The sequence below is a fragment of the Pleurodeles waltl genome, chromosome 6 (assembly GCF_031143425.1).
Source record: "Pleurodeles waltl isolate 20211129_DDA chromosome 6, aPleWal1.hap1.20221129, whole genome shotgun sequence".
Lineage (NCBI taxonomy): Eukaryota > Metazoa > Chordata > Amphibia > Caudata > Salamandridae > Pleurodeles > Pleurodeles waltl.
In genome coordinates, this window is record NC_090445.1 from 216,140,655 (window position 1) to 216,162,437 (window position 21,783).

General features: G+C 44.4%; 1 protein-coding gene across 2 annotated transcripts in view; it reads right to left on the reverse strand.

The window, feature by feature from the left end:
• Positions 1–21,783, reverse strand: part of ITGA2B (integrin subunit alpha 2b) — a 327,605-nt gene that overhangs the window by 213,196 nt on the left and 92,626 nt on the right. For both annotated transcript variants that reach the window (XM_069237913.1, XM_069237914.1), the window contains exons 5-6: positions 16,550–16,599; positions 15,768–15,813 (exon numbers count right to left, since the gene is read on the reverse strand). In XM_069237913.1, coding sequence (XP_069094014.1) covers positions 15,768–15,813; positions 16,550–16,599 — 96 coding nt within the window. The remainder of the gene's footprint in view (positions 1–15,767; positions 15,814–16,549; positions 16,600–21,783) is intronic.

Genomic DNA, 21,783 nt, shown 5'->3' on the forward strand with positions numbered 1-21,783 from the left:
AAACTGTGTGAATTACTTGATGCATTTACTGTGTATTTTGCCTTCCGACCTACCCAATTCTCCCATGACAGGACAAAGGTGGGATATCTTATCAGTGCGTTATCCGGTCCTGCTGTGGCCTGGGCAACCCCGCTGGTATCATCCAACGACCCGGTATTGTCGGACTATTCCGCCTTCGTGAATCGGTTTAAACAAATGTTTAGTCGTTCAGGATTGGAGGCCTCTGCGGAAGAAGCCTTATGTGACATCCAACAAGGCTCACAAGATGTCCTTCAATATATTACTCGCTTTCGACAGCTAGCGGCGGAGACCACCTGGGTGGAACGAACTCTGGTGACTTTATTTCGCAGAGGTCTTAAAGAAGAAATAAAAGATGAGTTAGTACACTCCACCCGAGTTGAAGATCTTCGTGGCCTGATGGATCAAGCACTTTCCATCGAATACCGTCGCCAAGAACGACGATTGGAGAAGAGAAAGAGCAGAGGATCTTCCCAGCCAAGCACTTCACGGGTTTATCTGCATCGTTCCGAGGAACCTCACCCTCCTGCTAGAGACATAGAGGGAGAACCTATGCAAGTGGATACCACTCGAGGCCCACTTTCCGTTAGCGAGCGGGAAGACAGACGTAAGAAAGGATTGTGCCTGTACTGTGGTGCTGCTGGCCACATGCTTCGTACCTGCCCCGTGCGTCCTCGAAGGCCATCGGGAAACGCCACTTCCCGTCCTCTGTAGGAAGGGAGGGGACGGGATCATCGGCTATACCTTCCATCAGTTCATTTAAGGACAATGCCACGACATGCCATAAATGGATAAGACTTGGGCTACTACTCAACAAATTCCAACACGACCCAAAGAAATTCCAGAACAAGTGCACACAGTGGATGGATCCTTAATATCCTCTGGTCCAGTCGATACTACCACCCTGACATTAAGTTTACAATTTGGTAACCATCAAGAACACATCTCCTTTGATCTCATATCATCCCCCAACCATACCATCATTTTAGGAATTCCGTGGTTCATAAGACATAATCCGTATGTGAATTGGGAAACCCGGACTATTTCCTTGTCTTCACAGTTTTGTCATAGAACTGCTTTGCTTCAGACACATATTGGTCACCTAAGAGATTGACACCTACTGAAATTACTACCGGATGTTCCATCAATACTGTCCAAGGAGTCCCTGAACACTATTTAGAATTTCAAGATGTGTTCCAAAAACCATCCAGACCTGTGTTCCCCCACATCGAGATTACGATTGTGCTATTTCCTTGGAACCTGGAACTGTCGTTCCCTTTGGGAGGATGTATTCACTCACGGAACCCGAAAGGGAAGTCCTAAAGGAGAATCTGGAAGAAAACTTACAAAGCGGTCTTATTGTACCATCGTCCTCTCTGGCAGGGGCTCCCCTCTTTTTTGTACCCAAGAAGACGAAGGATCTTCGTCCTTGCCTGGATTTTCGAGGCCTGAATAAGATAACTATAAAGGACCGTTATCCTTTGCCCCTCATCAAGGATATACTGGAGGCAGTCAGAGGGGCTCAACGCTTTACCAAACTAGAAATACAGGGAGCATACCACCTTTTACGTATTAAAGAAGAAGACGAGTGGAAAACAGCTTTCAGGACCCCATTTGGTCACTTTGAGTACAGAGTTATGCCTTTTGGTCTCACTAATGCCCCCTCCATTTTCCAAAGATATATGGACTCTGTGTTTTCTGATCTTTTGAACCAAACGGTTGTCATCTACTTAGACGATATTCTTATTTATTCTAGACGTCCTGAACTGTATTCCTCTCACGTGAAACAAGTCCTTCAAAGACTCCGGGAACATCAACTATCTTGTAAACCAGAAAAGTGTGAGTTTGACAAGACGGAAATCAAATATCTGAGTTATCATTTAAGTCCCACTGGCATAGCTATAGACCAAGAAAAGGTACAAGCCATACTAGATTGGCCTTCCCCTTCTTCTATTAAGGAAACACAATGTTTTCTAGGATTAGCTAACTTTTATCGGCAGTTTATCTTAGACTTTGCAAAACAAACCAGCCACATAACTCAAACTTTAAAGAAGGAAAATTTTACGAAAGGTTTTGTCTGGACTAAGGCGGCTGAAACAGCTTTTCAAGGTCTAAAGAAGGCTTTCACTCAAGCTCCTATCCTGAGACACCCAGATACCAACAAACAATTTATTGTTGTTACCGATGCTTCCGAAAGAGCTATTGGAGCAGTCTTACTCCAACAACAAGAAGATGACGGTCTTGAACATCCTGTTTTCTATTTGTCCCATGTACTCTCTATGTCGGAACAACATTACTCAGTACTAGAAAGGGAGTTATTAGCTCTGAAAACAGCCTGCCTAGAGTGGAGACAGTTTCTTATGGGTTCCAAGGAGCCTTTTGAGGTGAGAACAGACCATCGTAATCTACAATGTTTACGCAATTTTTTATGCCAGAATAGTCGCCAGGCTCGTTGGGCCTTTTTCTTCAGTCAGTATGATTTTTACATCACCTATATTCCTGGATCCCAAAACATTCTGGCTGATGCTCTGTCTCGCCTTATCCAGATTGTACTCCTACTCCATCACAGTATCTACTTGAGCCTAGTAAGATCATCGGAGTAGCTAAGTCTTTTCTGGATGAGGTACAACTGGAATACTCCAACCTGTCTGATCACGAATTAGAGAAATTAAACCCCCTTATATGTGAAAGGCAAGGATATTATTATTATCAGAACCTGTTGTTCTTCCCTACTAATAGAGTATGAGAAAAAGCACTACAAATGTGCCATGATTCGCCGGTTGCTGGTCATAGAGGCATCAAGGCCACGCAAGAACTTCTCTCGCGATCTTTCTGGTGGCCTACCTGGAAGTCGGATGTCGAAAGATAAGTTCAGGCTTGTCCCATATGTGCTCAAGTACAGATTCCCCGTACCAGACCTGCAGGATTATTACAACCATTACCTGTTCCACCAGCTCCCTGGCACACCATTTCTACTCATTTCATGTGTTCGCTCCCTCCATCAGCAGGAAACCGGGTTATCATGGTCACAATCGATTCCTCTACTAGGATGGCTCATTTCACTGCCCTGAAAAAGTTACCTACGTCCCAAGAACTAAGTCAGATATTTATGCATCATATTTTCCGTCTCCATGGACTTCCACATACCATTGTATCTGACAGAGGACCTCAGTACATTTCCCGGTTTTGGAAACATTTTTGTAGGACACTGAATATCAATATAGCACTATCATCGGGTTTCCATCCTCAAACCAATGGACAGACTGAGCGTCTTAACCAAGGATTAGAGCAATACCTTCGCTGTTTTTGTAATTCTACCCAGAGCAACTGGAACACTTACCTCCCTATTGCTGAATTCTCCTACAAAAATACTGTCCATAGTGCCTCCAAGGTCACTCCTTTTTTCTGTTCTTATGGCTATCATCCTACCTCTTTTCCTACTTCTCCTCAGTCTACCTCTCCTCTGCCTGCTGTTACTTCCCTTTCCAGACGACTTCTACAGATCCATAGATTAATTTGATCTAACTTGTTGAACACCAAGAGATATATGAAGAAAATAGCAGACAAGAAACGTAGGGACATTCCAGACTATCACCTTCAGGATAAAGTCTGGCTTTCATCAAGGTTCTTGCCTTTACGCCTTTCTCAGAATAAGTTCACACCCCGCTACTACGGTCCTTTCCGTATCCTTCAGCTGATCAATCCTGTCACTGTCCGTCTTCACTTGCCTCGTACATGGAAGATTCATCTGGTCTTTCATGTTTCCCAGCTCAAACCTTACATACCTGATCCTTACTCTCATCAGTTTCCTTGTCCTCCTCCTGTGTTAGTGGATGATGTACCTGAATATGAGGTAAAAGAAATTTGTGACTCTTGTATCTTTCACAAACGTCTTCAGTATCTGATTCATTGGAAGGGTTATCCTCTCAGTGAATGCTCTTGGGAAGATGCATCTTCTGTTCACGCACCTCTTCTGATTCGCCATTTTCACCGCTTGTTTCCTCACAAACCTGGATCTTCGGGGGGGGACCTACTGTCGCGCCGCTGTGTGCGTCTCGAACCGAACATTCGGGACGCGGAACACGGCCACAAGACGTGCCATGGCCCCAGATTACTCTGCATTCTCCGAGGCCCCAGAATTGGCATGGGGCCTCGTTTTCCTTTTCTGCACCACGTGTACAGGCAGGTCTGAACCCCCCCACTCACCTGTTCTTTTCTTTTCTTTTCTTCTCTGCTCTGCTTTTCCCTGGCTATCTGGTTGTGCCTTCCTTTATGTTTTTTCTCCCTTCCCATATCTCCCTTCTTTTCCCAACATTCCTTGTTCCCTGCTCTCTACGGTTCATAGTTCATTCTATTCTATGTATCTTTTCCCTATCTAAGATGGTGTCTTTGTACTTCCTGTTGGTCGCTTCCTGTTTGTTGGTATTTAAGGACTGTGATTCTTTCTCTCCCTGCGCTGCAACATTTTCTGTTTGGATGGTGTCTTCGCTCCTGTTTCTTTGCCTTTCTGTGCTGGTTCTCGTCGATTCAGTGTATTTCCTGTACTTTGCCTCTGTTGATTCCTGTTCTTTTGTTCCTGTTTCAGAAATCTATCTGTTTGGAGTTTTTTTCCCCTTTTCAGTTTTTTTTTTCCCTCTGGCGCTATTTCTGAAGGGCACGGTCTGTTCTTGGCGTTTCCATTGCCTACAGCACTGTGGCTACCAGAAAGAGTCGCCCCTATCTGGGCCAAAGCCGAACATTCAAGACCCACGCCACTCGATCTGTGGATTCCAGGCGTAAGCAGCACGTGAGTCATGACAGATTTAGTGTTTCCCACAGTTTATCATATAAGTGAAATACATTATGCAGTTGGTTTGAAGAAAATGAAAACAGGGATTTGGACAGGTAGTTTTAGTTATATTACATGTTATTATTCCTCCTACGTTGGTGGATATAACTTGCTGAAGCACTAACTCAAATAAACTCTGAACTAATTGCTAGTAGAGCTTTGGTAATGCAGAACCACTTAGCATTAGACATCCTCTTTGCAAAGGAGGACTGTATTTTCAAAGTACTAATAGTTAAGAGGTGCTGCATTTTTATCCCTGATAACAGTCCTATTATTAACTTTTTAACCACAAATGTAACTAACATCTCTCACAAACTTCAATCCGTTCAAGAACATGGCTTATTTGAAGGATTGTGGGTGAGTGAAATAGGAAAGGGTTTTAGTAATACTGGCAAATGGACTGATAATTTGGGTAGGAGGACTTTATGCATTATATTAACCCCAATAATAATTATGATTTGGGCAATTATTTTATTTCTTTTGTTAACATTTTCTGTCTAATTAAAAAATAAATTTGCATGTGTGCAAATATAAGAATAAAGAGAGATCTTTTAAGATCAAATTATGAAAAGGAGAATATCAAGGATCACGTTTACAACCAGTTAAATATATTGAAGGAGAGATCCAGAAATAAGGTTATTCAGATGGAATGGATTCCTGATTAAAAAGTTTTATTAATTGTTTTAGTGATTATAAAATAATCAGAGGAGTGTTTTGTTAAAGTGTTTTTCAGGTTTCTATTTTGAGTATCAAAAATGATTAATATGTTCTTTACACTTGATTTTACACACATAGGCCCTCATCATGATCCTTTCGGTCCATGGACTGCCAGGGCCGCAGGGGCGGTCTCACCACAGGGGGCCAAGCGGTGCAGACCGCAATATTACGACAGCGGCGGTTTGGCCACTGCCAAACCGCTGCGTCCCCGCCCATCCCATCGCATTAACGCAGCCTGCCAGGCTGGAGGTTCCCACCTGCGGCCCAGCGGGAGTTGGATGACTGCCAAGGTCATTCCGACTTGGGACACGATTCCATCACCACAAAATGCTGGCGGTATGTTATCCCGACAACAGGAACTTGCGGTCCTGTCACTGAGATACCCCCAAACACCACTGCACACTTACATGCATGCACCAACACACATACAATCAAAAACACATCACCCTCCCTTCAACTACATACATACACGCACCTGCACATACTTACTTACACCCCCATGCCCCTTATACATTCACCCATGCACACACCCCCACCCCCGTCCACATGCATACACACGGATCACCATCACCACATTCACACACAGGCACAAATGCACGCACGCACAGACATCCCTCCTTCCTCCTCCTCCTCCCCCAATCATGACACATAGACACACTCACACACACCCATTCACACACACACACACACCCTTGAGGAACGGGCCGGCGCTCCCACTGCCGGCACCACCACGCTACCAGTATACCGCCACACAGAATTACTTTTTGTAATTCTGTGGGCGGTCATTTTCTGGCATGGCGGTACCGGCGGTAAAACTGCCTAAGCACCGCCGACTGCCGTGATGAATGCCGCTGGATATCTGTCTGCCGGCGGTGCAGATATCCGGTGGCATTCATAATACGGCGGTCAGAAGACCACCAGCACTGGTGGTCTTCTGGCAGCCGCAGCTGCAGCGGTCTTAGCAAAAGACCACCACAGTCATAATGAGGGCCATAAACTGAATTAACATAATTGCATGTGAAGCACATTTTTTAGGATGTGTGCAAAATGTGTTTAATAATGGGTTTTAGTTATACCATAGATTCACCATATTTTCATGTAAAACGCCATTTTCGACTAGATAGATGCCATCTCAACCACTCACTCCTGCTTCCCTACATGCATACATTCTCCCCCCAAATGCTTCACAGAGTATTGTCAAGCAAACATGTAATAGTTTATTTCTACTGCTATGATCACATTGCTTTTGAAGAACTTTTCCCTGTTTGCTATGACTTACAACGTTCTTCAAGGTTTTTAAGCTGCCTTCTGCTGTGATCACTAGTCTATCTAATAGTTTGCTGAAAGTTCTATTGTCAATGTTTCATTTTTTGTTTGAACATCTCCAGCTGACATTAGCATAGAGGGTGTTTTCCCTAAAACTGAGACAGTCTTATGTGTTAAGGTAATGGTGTGTATTTTTCTTGTGTTCTGATGTGCTAAAGAATTTATTCTTTTGCTCATATCAGTCATTTTGCAGTTTCTCTAACTTGCTATATTATGATTCTGGGGGGGGTGAGCCAGAAGACTTTCCTGTTCTTCTAGAGATGCTGCCCGAGGTCTTTCTGATTTTATTGCTCATATGAGACTTATAATAAGTTTCTGTATCTACATACTCAGTATAACTTTGCATTGATTTTGTGCCACTAAATTTTGTAATAAAACCATTTAACTTTTCATTGGTCTAGAACTCAATTATTGAGTGGATCCCATTGCTTATTGAACTGTTTTACTTAGTTAATTGATGTTTTGGGAGGTGCTTTAACATGGGGACACATTGCCTCATGATATTGAAGTTTAACCCAGTCTCCGATCAAGTAAATTGGGAAAGAACCAAATGAGGTACATTTTGGAGTGTCTAAATATTAGAATACAATTATTCTCCCACATCATCAACACTTTTTCTAGCACTATCATGTCTACGTACAACAGCTTCAGTAACAGTGAGCTCTATGGCCAATGTTAAGCATAGAGAAAGACTAATTGTGGTCAGCGCTTTCAGTACAGAGGACTGAGCTCTGATTTAAGGAAACTCTCTAATTAATGGCACATTGCTTGGAGATGAAGAGAAAGACTTTCAAACCCGTTGCATAGCTCATGTCTCTCAAGCTATAGCAATTGTGGTAGGCACTCATTTATCTGACATATCTAAATGCTAAGTTCCCATAGCATGTGTGTTGCTAAAGTGAAATTGCCAGAATTTTTCTCCATAAGTACTAATGTTTTTCAGTACTTAATTTCCACCAACATTCCCACCATCCAAGAGGATTCAAGGATGACAAATTCCAATGGGCTACTATGCCCACAATGCCATCTGAACTCAAATTATTAATATCTATGTATGTTTTATTTGGATAGCTTAGCCAAAAAGTGGTGGATCACTTCCCAGAGTCAAAGTACAAGGTACAGTCAACAAATGATTGACTATAGCATGATGTAGTTCATTTTAAAGGGGAGCATCTTTCCTAAATTGGAGCAGGGTTTGGGCTGCTCTCATGGATACAAGGAATTTGTATCAGATCCTGGGTGCATAGATGGAGAACACCTCATGCCTTGTTTTTTGTTTTGTTTTTGTACTTCTTTGCCTCCAGCTCCTCAAGAAACCCAAGGCAGACCCCAACGACCTCAAAAACTTCCGTCCGATCTCCCTCCTCCCCTTCCCGGCGAAGGTCACAGAGAAGATCGTCAACGCCCAGCTTACCCACCACCTCGAGGACAACTCCATCCTGGACCCCTCCCAGTCTGGTTTCAGACGTAACCACAGCACCGAGACTGCCCTCCTCGCCGCCACAGATGACATCAGACAGCAAATGGACAACGGCGAAACATCAGCCCTCATCCTTCTGGACCTTTCCGCAGCCTTTGACACAGTTTGCCACCGCACCCTATTAACACGCCTCCACGAAGCCGGAATACAAGAAAAGGCCCTCAACTGGATCTCCTCCTTTTTCTCCGGCAGAACCCAGAGAGTCCAACTCCCACCCTTCCGCTCCGAAGCCACCATCATCATCTGCGGCGTACCCCAAGGCTCCTCTCTAAGCCCGACGCTGTTCAACATCTACATGGCCCCCCTCGCACAACAGGCTCGTCAGCACAACCTCAACATTCTCTCTTACGCCAACGACACCCAGCTCATCCTCTCCCTCACCAAAGACCCACACACTGCCAAAGCCAACCTTCACGAGGGAATGAAGTCCATCGCTGAGTGGATGAGAAATAGCCACCTGAAGCTGAACTCCGACAAGATGGAGGTCCTCATCCTCGGACGCACCCCCTCGGCCTGGGACGACTCCTGGTGGCCCACCGCGCTGGGACCCCCTCCAACGCTAGCCAACCACGCACGCAACCTGGGTTTCGTCCTCGACTCCACCCTCACCATGTCCAAGCAGGTCAACGCAGTTTCCTCCTCCTGCTACAACACCCTCCGAATGCTCCGTAGAATCTACAAATGGATCCCGACGGAAACCAGAAGAACGGTGACCCAGGCCCTCATCAGCAGTAGACTAGACTACGGCAACGCTCTCTACACAGGCATCCCAGCAAAAGACATCCGACGCCTCCAACACATCCAAAACGCCTCGCCCGACTGGTCCTCGACGTACCCTGCCGATGCCACATCTCCCACCACCTGAAAGACCTCCACTGGCTCCCCGTGGACAAGAGGATCACCTTCAAGCTCCTCACCCAAGCTCACAAGGCACTCCACAACGCCGGACCAGCCTACCTGAACAACAGACTCAACTTCTATGTCCCGTCCCGCCAACTCCGCTCCGCCAACCTCACCCTCGCCATCGTTCCCAGCTTCCAACGCCCTCCGGCGGCAGATCCTTCTCCTACCTTGCCGCCAAGACCTTGAACACCCTCCCGACCCCCCTGCGGCAGACCCAGGACCTGCTCACCTTCAGGAAACTCCTCAAGACCTGGCTCTTCGACCAGTAGCAGCACAACCCTCCCCCCTCCTCCCCCCCCCAGCACCTTGAAACCCTAACGGGTACGTAGTGCGCTCTATAAATATTGTGATTGATTGATTGATTGATTGATTGATCTATCCTGACTGCAAGTGAACCAAGCACCACTGGAGATGGCGAACTAGTCAGCCTGATAGGCGTGGTATGGTTTGTGATGGCTTCAAAATGACACAGCTGGTTTTGAAGCCACTGCGGACCAGAAAGGAGATCCACTGGAAGATTTATCGGCAAAGGGGAGATGTTGTCATATTTCTTCAGGCCATGAATGAGATGTGCTGCAGAGTGTATGATTCCTTTAAGTGGCAGCCTCTGTCGCGTCTGGGAGGCAATGGAGCAGGATATTGCTGCCTTCCAGATGTGAGATTATAAGGCCTCAAAACGCAGTTCTGAGTCACTTTCTTGGGGAATGGGTTCACTTTCTTTTGTAGTGAGAGCTTTATCAAATTGTTTTTGTTTTCTTTGCAATGTGTTCCTTGAGGATGAGGTTTGTGTTCAGGATGAATCCCCAGTGGCTTAGTGTTGGATGAACGTTTGCTTTGCTTTGGATGAAAGTTTGGTTTCAAATTCATCAAAGCTCATTGCATTGAGCCAGGCTGGGTGTAGCTGTTGCTTGCTTGTTGTTTGCAAATAATATGAGTTTTGTCTATGTGGGATTGAGCTTCGGGTTAATTCTGGACATCTAGGCATGGATGAGTTGTTTGTAGTGTTAGAGGCATTAGATGTCTGGAGCAGAAACACCTTTCATGAAGAGCTGTACTCATTGGCATATTGGTGAATTTTTATGATATTATCAGTGAATCAAGACCTAGGGGCTCCATTTTGAATTAGAAGCTGTTTGGTGATAACATGGAACCTTGAGGTCAGGCCTCTTCCGGGGCCTGAAGGTACCCTTGCAAATGAAATTATGTCAGTTAGATTGGAATGAGGCGATCCAGTGAAGGATGTTGCTACTGAATCCCTATTGAGACTCAGTAGGTTGATGAGGATGGGCTGTGCCAGTGCCAAAGATGGCTGAGACATCTAACAATATCAGGAAGAAGGAGTCAGGGGTCATCTTAATCTGTGCTCAAATGGACATCACCTATAATATGTAAGGTTCTTTGCTGGAAACCAGATTGTTAGTCGCTCCAGAAACAGTTGGCACTGATGTGATTAAAGAACTGAGTGTAGACTGTTTTTTCAATGATATTTCTCATGAAGGGTACAAGAGTGATTGGCTGGTAATTGGCAAGGTAATCAGGGTCTCGTGTGGCTTTTTTTCAGGACTTGAAGGATCTGGCCTGTCTTGAAAGCTTCCGACAATTTAATTTGAGTGAGGGAGTCATTGACAAAAGTAAGTAGGGGTCAAAGACCTCTGGAGAAACCTTGATGAAGAACAAGGGTCAGACAATTTTTTCATAGGAGGGGGCTTTGAGGGAGATCAGTATGTAAGCAAGAGCTGCAAAAGACATGGCTTTGAAGACTGACCATGGTGGGAGTTTATGAGAAGGGGAGGTTCTAAGAGGCGAAGCAGGGGTTGATGTACTGTTGGACTTTCTGTATTTTTTCACTGAAGAAGAGATTAATTGGCATTGTGCTTGATGGGGAGTATTTTATACAAGGGTCAGAGAGGGCACTGATGCAGTGATTGATTGTCTTGATAAGCATTTTGCTTCTGTGGACAGTCTCATTGATAGTGTTGGTATAGTACCAGTCTTTAGCTGATGTGATGAGATGTCTTCATGTTGCCTTGTGGGACTTGCATAGTGTGAGGTCTATGGGGGAAGTTCTATTTTTCTCATTGTTTTCTTTACTGTCTGTGATGAAGCATTTGTTTTCAAAGACGCTTGCAGTAACACGTTTCTGAATATTTCAACTTTCACTTGTGTGTTTCAGCTGCAGCAAGGGTGTTCACATGGTTTCCCAGAAAAGTGTTGAAGTAACACATATGCCAAGTGTGGTGGGTAACAGATGAGTGTTGGGCCTTGGATCCTTCCCACAGCCGCAAAACACTGGGCTCCTGACCCTATTGGCTGAGCGGGGCTTTGAAGGTGGAGACTCTATCGGGCACAATTGTGGGCTCTGAAATTGGTACGGAAGTTATAAAAGTAGCACAACTAGGCCCAAACAATGCACAAACCTGAGAACCATAGGTTTAGCCTAGTGCTCTTGCAGAAGATAGATAGGGGATATGTGGGCCCACGGACGTTCAATGGGTTTTCCTACATCAGAGGCAGGGTCACAGCTACAGAGGAGCCCATAAGTATCAGGTAAGGCCATGTTAATGTTTGCCTCTCTCTAAATGGCCTTGGCATCATGTAGAGTTGTTTGCTGAAAAAAGTGTGTTTTAACTTCCTTCACATAAAGTAAATACAGCATATGAATACCCGTCCTACTCTGTAGTCTATGAAGGTATCACACCCTCATTCATAAGAGTAGAAATAGTTTTCTCCGCTAGACCTAAACTAAACTATTGAACCCTTCTATACTGCTGTGTCCATGATTCACCTCTACGTTCATATTTATCTGTTTCTGAAAGCTTCAAAGATTGATTGAAGATTTGAAATTCAGAGCTGCGGTGAACACATATGTGGCCAAAGATAGTGAAGAGATGAGGGATGACAGACAGGGGAAGCTGGCAAAAGGCAAGGTTGTTGATAAATCCTTTTATCTGAAGTTTTAAAGTGTCAAACTGCTGTGTGTAAGAATGAAGATGCATGCATGTTTTTGTTAGACTGTATTCAAGAAAGGATGAAAAGGATGCTAGTGTGATAGATCACTTGATTTAGTGTGGTATAGGTTGGTAACCTACGTTACAAAACAGGATTTGCCATCTCTCTGTGGATCCCTACTTGTATACACAAACATAGCAAGGCCATCCGAATGAGCTAGATAACTGGGCTTTTACATTATGTGGTGGCAATAGTCGTAGAAACAGAAAGAACTGAATGGTCTCTCCCTTTACTTTGCTGAAAAGGTCCAACCCGCACTGTTGAGCAGTGAAGGAAGCTAAGAGAAGGGCTGATATACTTTTAAAGGGATAGCAACAGTAGTTCAGTATGGTTATTATGATTATTTTTGTACCATAAAATTAATGAGACATACCAATATATCTCATGTGGGGCTTCCATTCGAAGTTTGTATTTCTTTATTTAATTTGGCTTTTTTAATAAACTAGCAAGTTCTCAGCACTGAGAAGATGCTGGTGATGGCTACGGTGGAAGACATGCACTTCTGCTTCTGAGAGTAGCGACTACTGCCTTGATATTGAGGGCAGTGACTACTTGGTAATTGACAACGATTTCTTTGCCAAGTCTCAGGTTAAAGGATCACAAAAAAGAGGTAGTCTTAGAAGGGTCATGCGACTGGCCTAGAGCATTTCAGAGAGGTGAATCTTGCGCTCAAATGGGTCATCTCCCTGTGCGCCTCTTCCTATGTTTAATTACTCTGGAGAGTCTCCATCTTATGTTCTGTCTAGCGATATTGCCTAGGGCCATGTTTCAAAGTAATGAGTTGAGTTTTCCCCCAGTTCCTTGTAGGTCATACCCAGCATTTTTAATCTGGGTTAGTTGAGTTCTTACAAAGCAGGGGATGCTGGCCTTGCCTTGACCACCTCACTTTCAAACGCATCCTAGCATGTGTGTCTGGGCTCTTTGTTGGATGTTCTTGTGTAGGCAGTAGTACAGTAGGTCGAATGGATTAATAATGGTGTCTATGCTTTTGTTTCTCTATAATCTTCTTGCAGCAGAGGCAATAGTCTCCTCTGCATCATCTTTTTACAACCACTGACATCTTATGTGAGGTCAGGTTATCATCAAATTAGACATCTGGTTTCTTCACTTTCCCCACACTTGTAGGGAAGTTCCCAGATATGCTGTCTTCGGGGCAATTGAGTATTGGCTCCATTGAGGCTCTAGCAGTCCTCTTTCCTTTATGCAGTAAAAACATATGCCTAGACAATCTCTGATCTTCTTTTGGTCTTTGGAACATTCTCCATCAAGATGTTTTTGTTTTCATCCTCGGAAATCTTAAACTGTAGCTGGTACTATCCAGTCACCTGTGCCCTGTCACAGATGCCATGTACTATTTTTCCTTGTATCCGGAGAATTGTCTCGTGGTGGGGGGTGGGGTGGAGACTTATTTTTAGGTGGGGAACAGGATACTGCCCCCTATTTATAACAAAACATCTTGAAAGTAGCCTATGACTCTTTTGACAGAAACTCTTTTGTGATTTAATAGGTGCCATGTAGCCATGAAATAGGTCTTGAGACAATGAAGAGTCTTGAGAGACACTGCAAGTTGCACTTTTGAGGAAGACAATTCAATCTGCAGGCTACAGTTGACAAGGAATGATTGATTCATCTCAATAGCTGTCTTTTCCTCTCTGGATATTTTCCTCAGGTAGTCCAGTCTTACTCTATGGCCCACAGTGCCAATAGCTGCCAACAGTCTGAGTATGTCCAAGACTACCAGCAGACTAATACCCATAAACCCTGTGAGGTCTTTCCTGACGTCTACCGGGGTTGTCTTGGGCCATCTCTCAAATTGTAAACATCAATACTGATTGTGGAAGATTTGGCAGATTTTGATGTAGCCCTGCAGTTGTCAAGTGTCCTCTGCCTCCATGATGTTCACTGCAGAGGGGGAGGGTGGATCCTGAGCAGCAGTTGCAGAGTTCTTTTTGATTTGTTGTTGTGTTTATCAAAAACTAATATACTTTAAAGGCATAGGAGAGCTGGTATACTTTTTAAAGCACAAAAGTAACAGTTCTATTCAGGCTTGCAATGCCTTTAATGGCGCTCTGTCAGCATTTCTTCACTGTGTAAGCATATCTTCTTAGGGAACATTACTGCAACATACTAAAAAGGCTTTTTACACCTATTTTTTCTCTCTCAGCATTGCTTTGCAATGGAACAGCACTTACACCCACTGTTTGACTTTCAAATGCACTTTACCGGCATGTCGCAGCAGGGCTGCAGTACTTGTTTAAGGGGAGAGATCAAGGACTTTACAGCAGGGAAACTATTACTGTTGTAAATTGAACTATACTGCCACCTTCTCATCAAGGAGTCCATGTTAACAATAGAATGGTAGTGGCACTTTTCAGTAGGTCTGTTATGCTTCTAATAATCGCTTCTCGGCAGGGCTGCCATAATCCAATTAAATGAAGATGTGTGCATGCTTGGGCCTGCCCCCAGTCTGGGCCCCTCCTACAAACATTCACCTGATTTAGCCGGGAGTCCACTTGCTGTCAGCAAATTTTCTGGCCAAAGAGGTGGAACAGAGTTGGATCTGTTCCTAAAATGAGCACCAGCTTTTAAAAGATGCTAATGGTATGCCCTCTGGCCAATAAATCAGGGAAGTTCTCCACATCTGTTTGCTTGCTTTAGGGAACATCATTCATATCATTAGGAACCGAAACACCAGAGATGGTCATTCTAATCAGCCATAAAGCACACCCATGCTCTGCGTACGAGGTGTAGCATTAATCTGGCCCATGCTTGCCTCAGTGAAAGTGTGGAGGGTTCCCTCAGAGGTACAATGGGAAACATTACCATTCCTGGGGACTGCTACCTTTGAAATTCAGGTAGATTTTCACAGGAAGAAGAAAGCACCAAAAAAGTCAGGGTTGAGTACTGAATCTAGGCATCCGCCATGGTTCTTTTTAGCTTGGGGCATCACTTGTCCTGTTGCTGATCACGCTTAGGATTGAGATACAAAAAAATAACCCAGAGAGACAGAACTTGGTCTCTCGAGGTGCAGGTAGAGTTTGGGTAAGATAAGAGGCACATTCTAGGGATTAAAAGCTGAAATGGCGGACTTCACTCACCTCAGTGGGCCCTCCATTTAGGGGGGCAATGAAATCAAGGATAACAGGTCTACGGTTGCCCAAACTCACACCATATGATACTCAGAGGAAAGAGAATTGCCTCAGTTACTAGAGACTGATCAGATTTTGAGAAAAGGTGCTATGAGGCTCATGGGCTAAAGTTGCAGTGGAAAAGACTTGTACCCCTGCAGTCAATTATAAGGTGCAATTCCTCATAACCTGCATCGTTGCTTCTCCAACCCTCCACAACTGTAAGAGATCCTCAAGGAAAGACATGAATCTTCTGTGCCAAATTCACTCAACAGCCTCTCTTAAGCTCTTTTTAACTCTGCTTCTCTGCTTGCTGCCAGTTAGTGAAAGACACACACTGAACAGAAGCAAAACTCACCTCCAAAAAAATAACCTCCCGGGGCTCCGACAACAAGTGTCCCATCCTGAAATAAAAAGCAGTCATGGTTAGATTAACTAGTGCTTCAACTGACGTTAAAGTAAAGCAAGGATGAACACATAAACAACCACAGGGGGGGACACTAAATGAAAAGGAGGTGTGCATGTGTAGAGGGGATGAAGACGAAAATACCCAAGAGGAGGACACTTAGGAGAGAGAGAGTAGGAATCACCAAGTCACATTTCAATGCATGTTTATGCCACATTACACTGATTGCTTTGTTACATTGGGCTGCTGAATCGACAAAGTGCACTATCACACCATGCTTTGGTGTGGTATGTGCTACAGTGTGCACCAAAATGCATCACCAGCTATATACCACTACCTTAGCCTGCTTCTGCTGCATGGGCATGACTCATTTGCTACACATGCTCTTGGTGTGATGCTTGGATTTTTCACAATCCCTACGACTTCCGCGATGTAACATTGATGGTAGAACCCCCTTTCTGAAAATTGTTCCAGCACCAGTGAAATGAACTGGTACGAGAGAAGAGAACATGAAGACGATAGTGAGGAGTGTAAAGTTGAGGATCGAGAACCTTGAAATGGGGACCACAGAAATGAGTTAGCACTTCTTCAATTACTGCCTCAGCATAAGGGAAGGAGAAAAGAGAATGAAAAGCAGAGATTCTGAGTAAAAATGCAGAGGAGATAAAAAAGAAAAACCACTGAAGACATATTACATGAAGTTTATGTGCATAGGCAATGTGCTAAATACTCACACCGGTGATATCTGCACTGAAACCAACTTCACAGTAGCGTCTGTCATTATCTGTAGAAAGGGACAAGGAATGTTAGAGATGTGTGCATTTTCTGTTGTCATCACCCCCCCCCCACACACACACACACACACACACACACTAGCACTGAGGGGGTCATTCTAATCTTGGCGGGCGGCAGGAGCCGCCCGCCAAGCGGGAACCGCCAGAAGACCGTACTGCGGTCAAAAGACCACGGCGGTCATTCTGAGTTTCCCGCTGGGCTGGCGGGCGACCGCCAGAAGGCCGCCCACCCGCCCAGCGGGAAACCCCCTTCCACGAGGATGCCGGCTCCGAATGGATCCGGCGGAGTGGAAAGGGTGCGACGGGTGCAGTTTCACCCGTCGCGATTTTCAGTGTCTGCTATGCAGACACTGAAAATCTTTGTGGGGCCCTGTTTGGGGGCCCCTGCAGTGTCCATGCCATTGGCATGGGCACTGCAGGGGCCCCCAGGGGCCCCACGACACCCGTTCCCGCCAGCCAGGTTCTGGCGGTCAAAACCGCCAGAACCAGGCTGGCGGGAAGGGGGTCGGAATCCCCATGGCGGCGCTGCCTGCAGCGCCGCCATGGAGGATTCTTCAGGCCAGGGGAAAACCGGTGGGAAACCGCCGGTTTCCCTTTTCTGACCGCGGCTTTACCGCCGCGGTCAGAATTGGCCTGGATGCACCGCCAGCCTGTTGGCGGTGCATCCGCAGTCCCCGGCCCTGGCGGTCTATGACCGCCAGGGTCGGAATGACCCCCTGAATGTCTAAAATGTTAAAAGCACTCATAGCAAGAATAAAGCTTTCCACAGTATATGCTCTCCACGAGCAAATACAACAACCCTGGTAACTTCAACTGTGCCATCAAACACCGCAGGTGAAAAACAGATAGTACCTGCTCAACACTTTTATATCTATGTCAATTTTCACATTGCCCAATATAGCAAGGAAGCGTCACTAGGTGGCTGCACATACTAATGAGTTTTCACAAAACCCTCACGTTCTCCCTCTCTCTCACACACGCACACACAGTCACTCTCTCCCTCACACACACTCACATATGGTAGGGCACACATGTTTGCACCTACTTTGCATCCAAATCTCGAAGACACCGTTACATTTTCCGTAACTGAAACAACTGAATCAATTAAGAACAACAGTTCACTCCTATAGACTCTAAACGTCATGTCCTAAATCAGTCTAGCAATCTTTAATAGCGTGGCTTAATGTACGACTACCTGGCATACTTATGATTACCAATAGAAACTAACCCTCTGCTAGACATGCTACCTGTCTGCAATGCACTTCAGCACCTCTTCAAGGGTAGTAAGCACTCTATACACTCATGATAATATATAATACGAAAGAAAATTCTACACTTAGGTTTGGTCCACTGCCAGTTCAGCCTGGGACTGAAAAACAGCTTTTGGGACCAATTCTACCCAGCAATTATAACATCGTTGGCATTGATCACTGACTTGTTGGATGAAGCAGAACATATTAACTGGTGTACAATATTGTTACAACTGGTTTATTAGTGGTTATTTTGTAACGTAAAAGATGATTTAATTCAGTGCAAGGAGTTTCAGGTATGAAAAACAATTTTCTTTTATCAGGTAACACCTTCCTCATCTCATTCATCTGCTACTTTCTAGATTTAAAGTCTTAAAGTATTAAGGGCCATATGTACGAACGACTTTGCACGTCGCAAACAGCAAATCTGTCTGGTTGCGACGTGCAAAATGCACTTCCCGATGTATAAACCCAGTTTTGCGATTCGGTAAACTTTTTACCAAATCGCAAAACGGGATTGCGACTCACAATTAGGAAGTGGTGTTCCCTTTCTAATTGCGACTCGCAGTCCCATGTATGATTGTTTTGTGACCGCGAATGTGGTCACAAAACAATCGCAGTTAGCACCAGTGTCACACTGGTGCTAACACATTCGCAAACCATGGCACCCCTTCCCCTTTGTGAATGTCACTGAAAACATTTTTTCAGAGCAAAACAGTTTCATTTTTTGTTTTTGTAATGCATCTTTTTTCCTTTAAGGAAAACGGGGTGCATAACAATAACAAATGCTTTATTTAAAAGCAGTCACAGACATGGTGGTTTGCTGTCTCCAGCAGGCCACCATCCCTGTGAGGGCCGCCATTCCCAAAGGGGTCGCAAATTGCGACCTACCTCATGAATAATCATGAGGTGGGCATTTGCGACCCCCTTGCGAGTCGCTAATAGTGTCAATGACACTTTACTACATTCGGATTTGCGAGTCGCAATTTGCGAGTCCCAAATCAGAACTTTGGTACATTTAGCCTTATGTCTTATAGTAAGGGGCTGCCTCACTGACTCACCTCTGTTAGGAAGAAAATATGGCCTTAACTATGTCTACATAAAGCTCCAGTTATTGGCCTCCTTTAGCAGTGCACCTAGACTATTATGTAAAAAAGGGTTTTATGAGTTAAGTGAGAGATCTGTGAGGAAAAAAGAATTTAACTGTTTTGAAATTACATTAATAAAGCCCAGACTGAGACCTCAAAGGAATCCTGGAGGTAGCTTGATAGAAAGCCTATCAAGGAAGGATAATCCATGACATGAGTAAGCCGGAAAGAGCCACATTTTGCTTTCTTGAATGGTAGCAAATCCTGGCAAGCTCCTAAGGAGGCAGCAAGCTGTTCTAGAGTTGTGCTGCTCTAATCGAAAAGGCCTGGCTACTGGTCCTTACTTTGTAGAATATGGAGATGCAGTGAAGATTGGCCTTAGAAGAACGCAGAACTCTGGATGGGTGTGATGCTATTAATTTTGTTTGATCAATGACTTTGTGTTTCACCACTGCGCATATTAGTTGCTCAATGTTCACCAGTAGCACATTATATGTTTTGTTCAGTTTAGCCGCCTATTGGCTTTGACATGGCATTAGCCATTACTTTCTGTATTTAGTTTAGCCGCCTATTGGCTTTGACATTGCATTAGCCATTACATTCTGTATTCTGCCTATTGGTTTTGACATGCTGTATTCAGTTTAGCTGCCTATTGGCTTTGACATGATATTAGACATGGCATTCTGTATTCAGCTTAGCTGCCTATTGGCTTTGACATGATATTAGGCATTGCATTTTGTATTCAGCTCAGCCGCCTATTGGCTTTGACATGACATTAGACATTACATTTGATATTTAGGTTAGCTGCCTATTGCCTTTAACGTGGAGTTAGACATTGCAGTTGAGAATCCAAGCTGTATTTTTCCAAGCTGTGTTTTTCCACAAGATGAACCAAACTGTTTTCTTCGCACAGCAGACTAGACATGATAAGAGAGAGTACATTTGGTGTTTTCCTTTCTGCTCAGGCTTGGGAAGAGGAGAAGTCTAGGAGATCTGGCCAGTCTCCAAAGGCTTGCGTAGTTTTCCCGAGTCTGAGAGGAGGGGGCACGCTTTTGTAGGGATGACTCGGGCTTCAGAGAATTAGATTCAAATCTGCTGGACTTCGGACTGGAACTTGGTGCCAGTTGCCAGTCTCTCGTGTGAGTAGATAATCTCTTTCTCGCAGTTGACCGGAGTCATCAACTTGCAGACCCCAGAAAGATGAAGCTGTAAATAGTTTCTCACACGGTGAAGTATTTGTTTTGCTTTGCATTCAATATCTTATAAATATAACCTGCTGTGTACATTGCAACTGAGAAGTACTGTGATATATTTTGTTTTCATTGCTGCAATACTTTTACTCATTTGAACGTGTGCTTGAAATCTATTAATTCGTCTCTCACAAACTTGTGGGTGGGAAAGAATTAACAACAATAAAGGTCTTCTTTGAACTCAGAAGTGCATTCTTGATATGTTCTGTAAGCTCTGATACGAGATAAGAAGGAAAGCAGAACAATGGGGCACAGTGCTTAAACTTTCTTTGCAAGAAGAGAGGACCCTTCTTGTGTGTCACCCTAAAAGTGATGCAGAGAGACTTAAAAATGACCCTCTCACTCACTGGGAACCAATTAAGCTCTGCAAAGGCATGAGCTAAAGATAGGTACCTGGGCAAGTTCAACACCAGTTTTGGAGCAGCTCAAAAAACGCATTGCAGTAGTCAAGTCTACTGAAAATAGTGTTTTGAACTACAAGTGCTCTCATGGGCAGAGGAAGAAATAGCAAAACCATCCGAAGTGTACAGAGCATAGCAAAGTGTGGCAGAAATCTTATTGACATGAACCTCAAGAGAGAGATCACTGTCAAAAAGGATGCCTAGATTGTGCACATACGACTATCCTTGCCTCGAAGAGTCTGCCCAAGGCCAGAAATTAGTTGGTAATCCACACACTGCCTTCCCCGTAGCACAGCAGAGAATCTCAGCTTTGTCTTCATTACATTTTAAGGAGTTGCTACTCAACCAGACTGAGACATCTCTCACACAATTGTGAAACACGTCTAGCAAATCAGGCTGAGAATTATCTGTTAGAATCAGTTGTGTGTCATCAGCATAATTAATAAAAATTAATGCCACGTGATCTAATAAATGCAGCAAGGGGGCGCATATAAATATTAAACATGGTTAGACTTGAAGCAAACCCTGAGGCAACCCACGTTCCACTGTTTTAAAAGCAGAGCAGAAAGGAAGCATTTGTATGGCTTGTGATCTATCTTCTGGATAAGCTTGGATCCAGTCAAGTGCTCGTACACTCACCCTGAACTCTGATAACCTGGAAACTCAGATCTTATGACTTACAGTGTCAAAGGCAGCAGCTAGGTCAAGTAATGGAAGCATCACTGTTTGATCACCACCCACAGCCATCCTCAGATCATTCAAAGCTGAAACAAGGGCAGACTCTGTACCATGTAAGGCCCTAAAACCATTGTGTGATTTATCCAGGAAAAAAGTGTTTCTAAGTAGTCTGAAAGCTTCCTAGTAATTAACTTTTCTAAGATTTGAACTGGAAAAGGCAGCTGAGAGATGGGACAATAGTTGATGAGTACTTATGGATATGTCAACGTTTTTTTTTTTTTTTTTTTTTTTTTAGCAGTGGGAGTACTAAAGCCCTTTTCCATGATCGAGGAACCTGTCCCTCCCTGCACGACTGATTACAGACAGGTGGGAGCAGGGGTCACAGAAAATCTATCTACTTCTTGCATGCCCTAAGTGGTGGTGGTCTATGGAGACCACAAGAAGGCCAGAGAAAACACTCTAAAGCAGTCCTCAGGCATCATCCCAAAAGATTCTAAATTGTTAGGA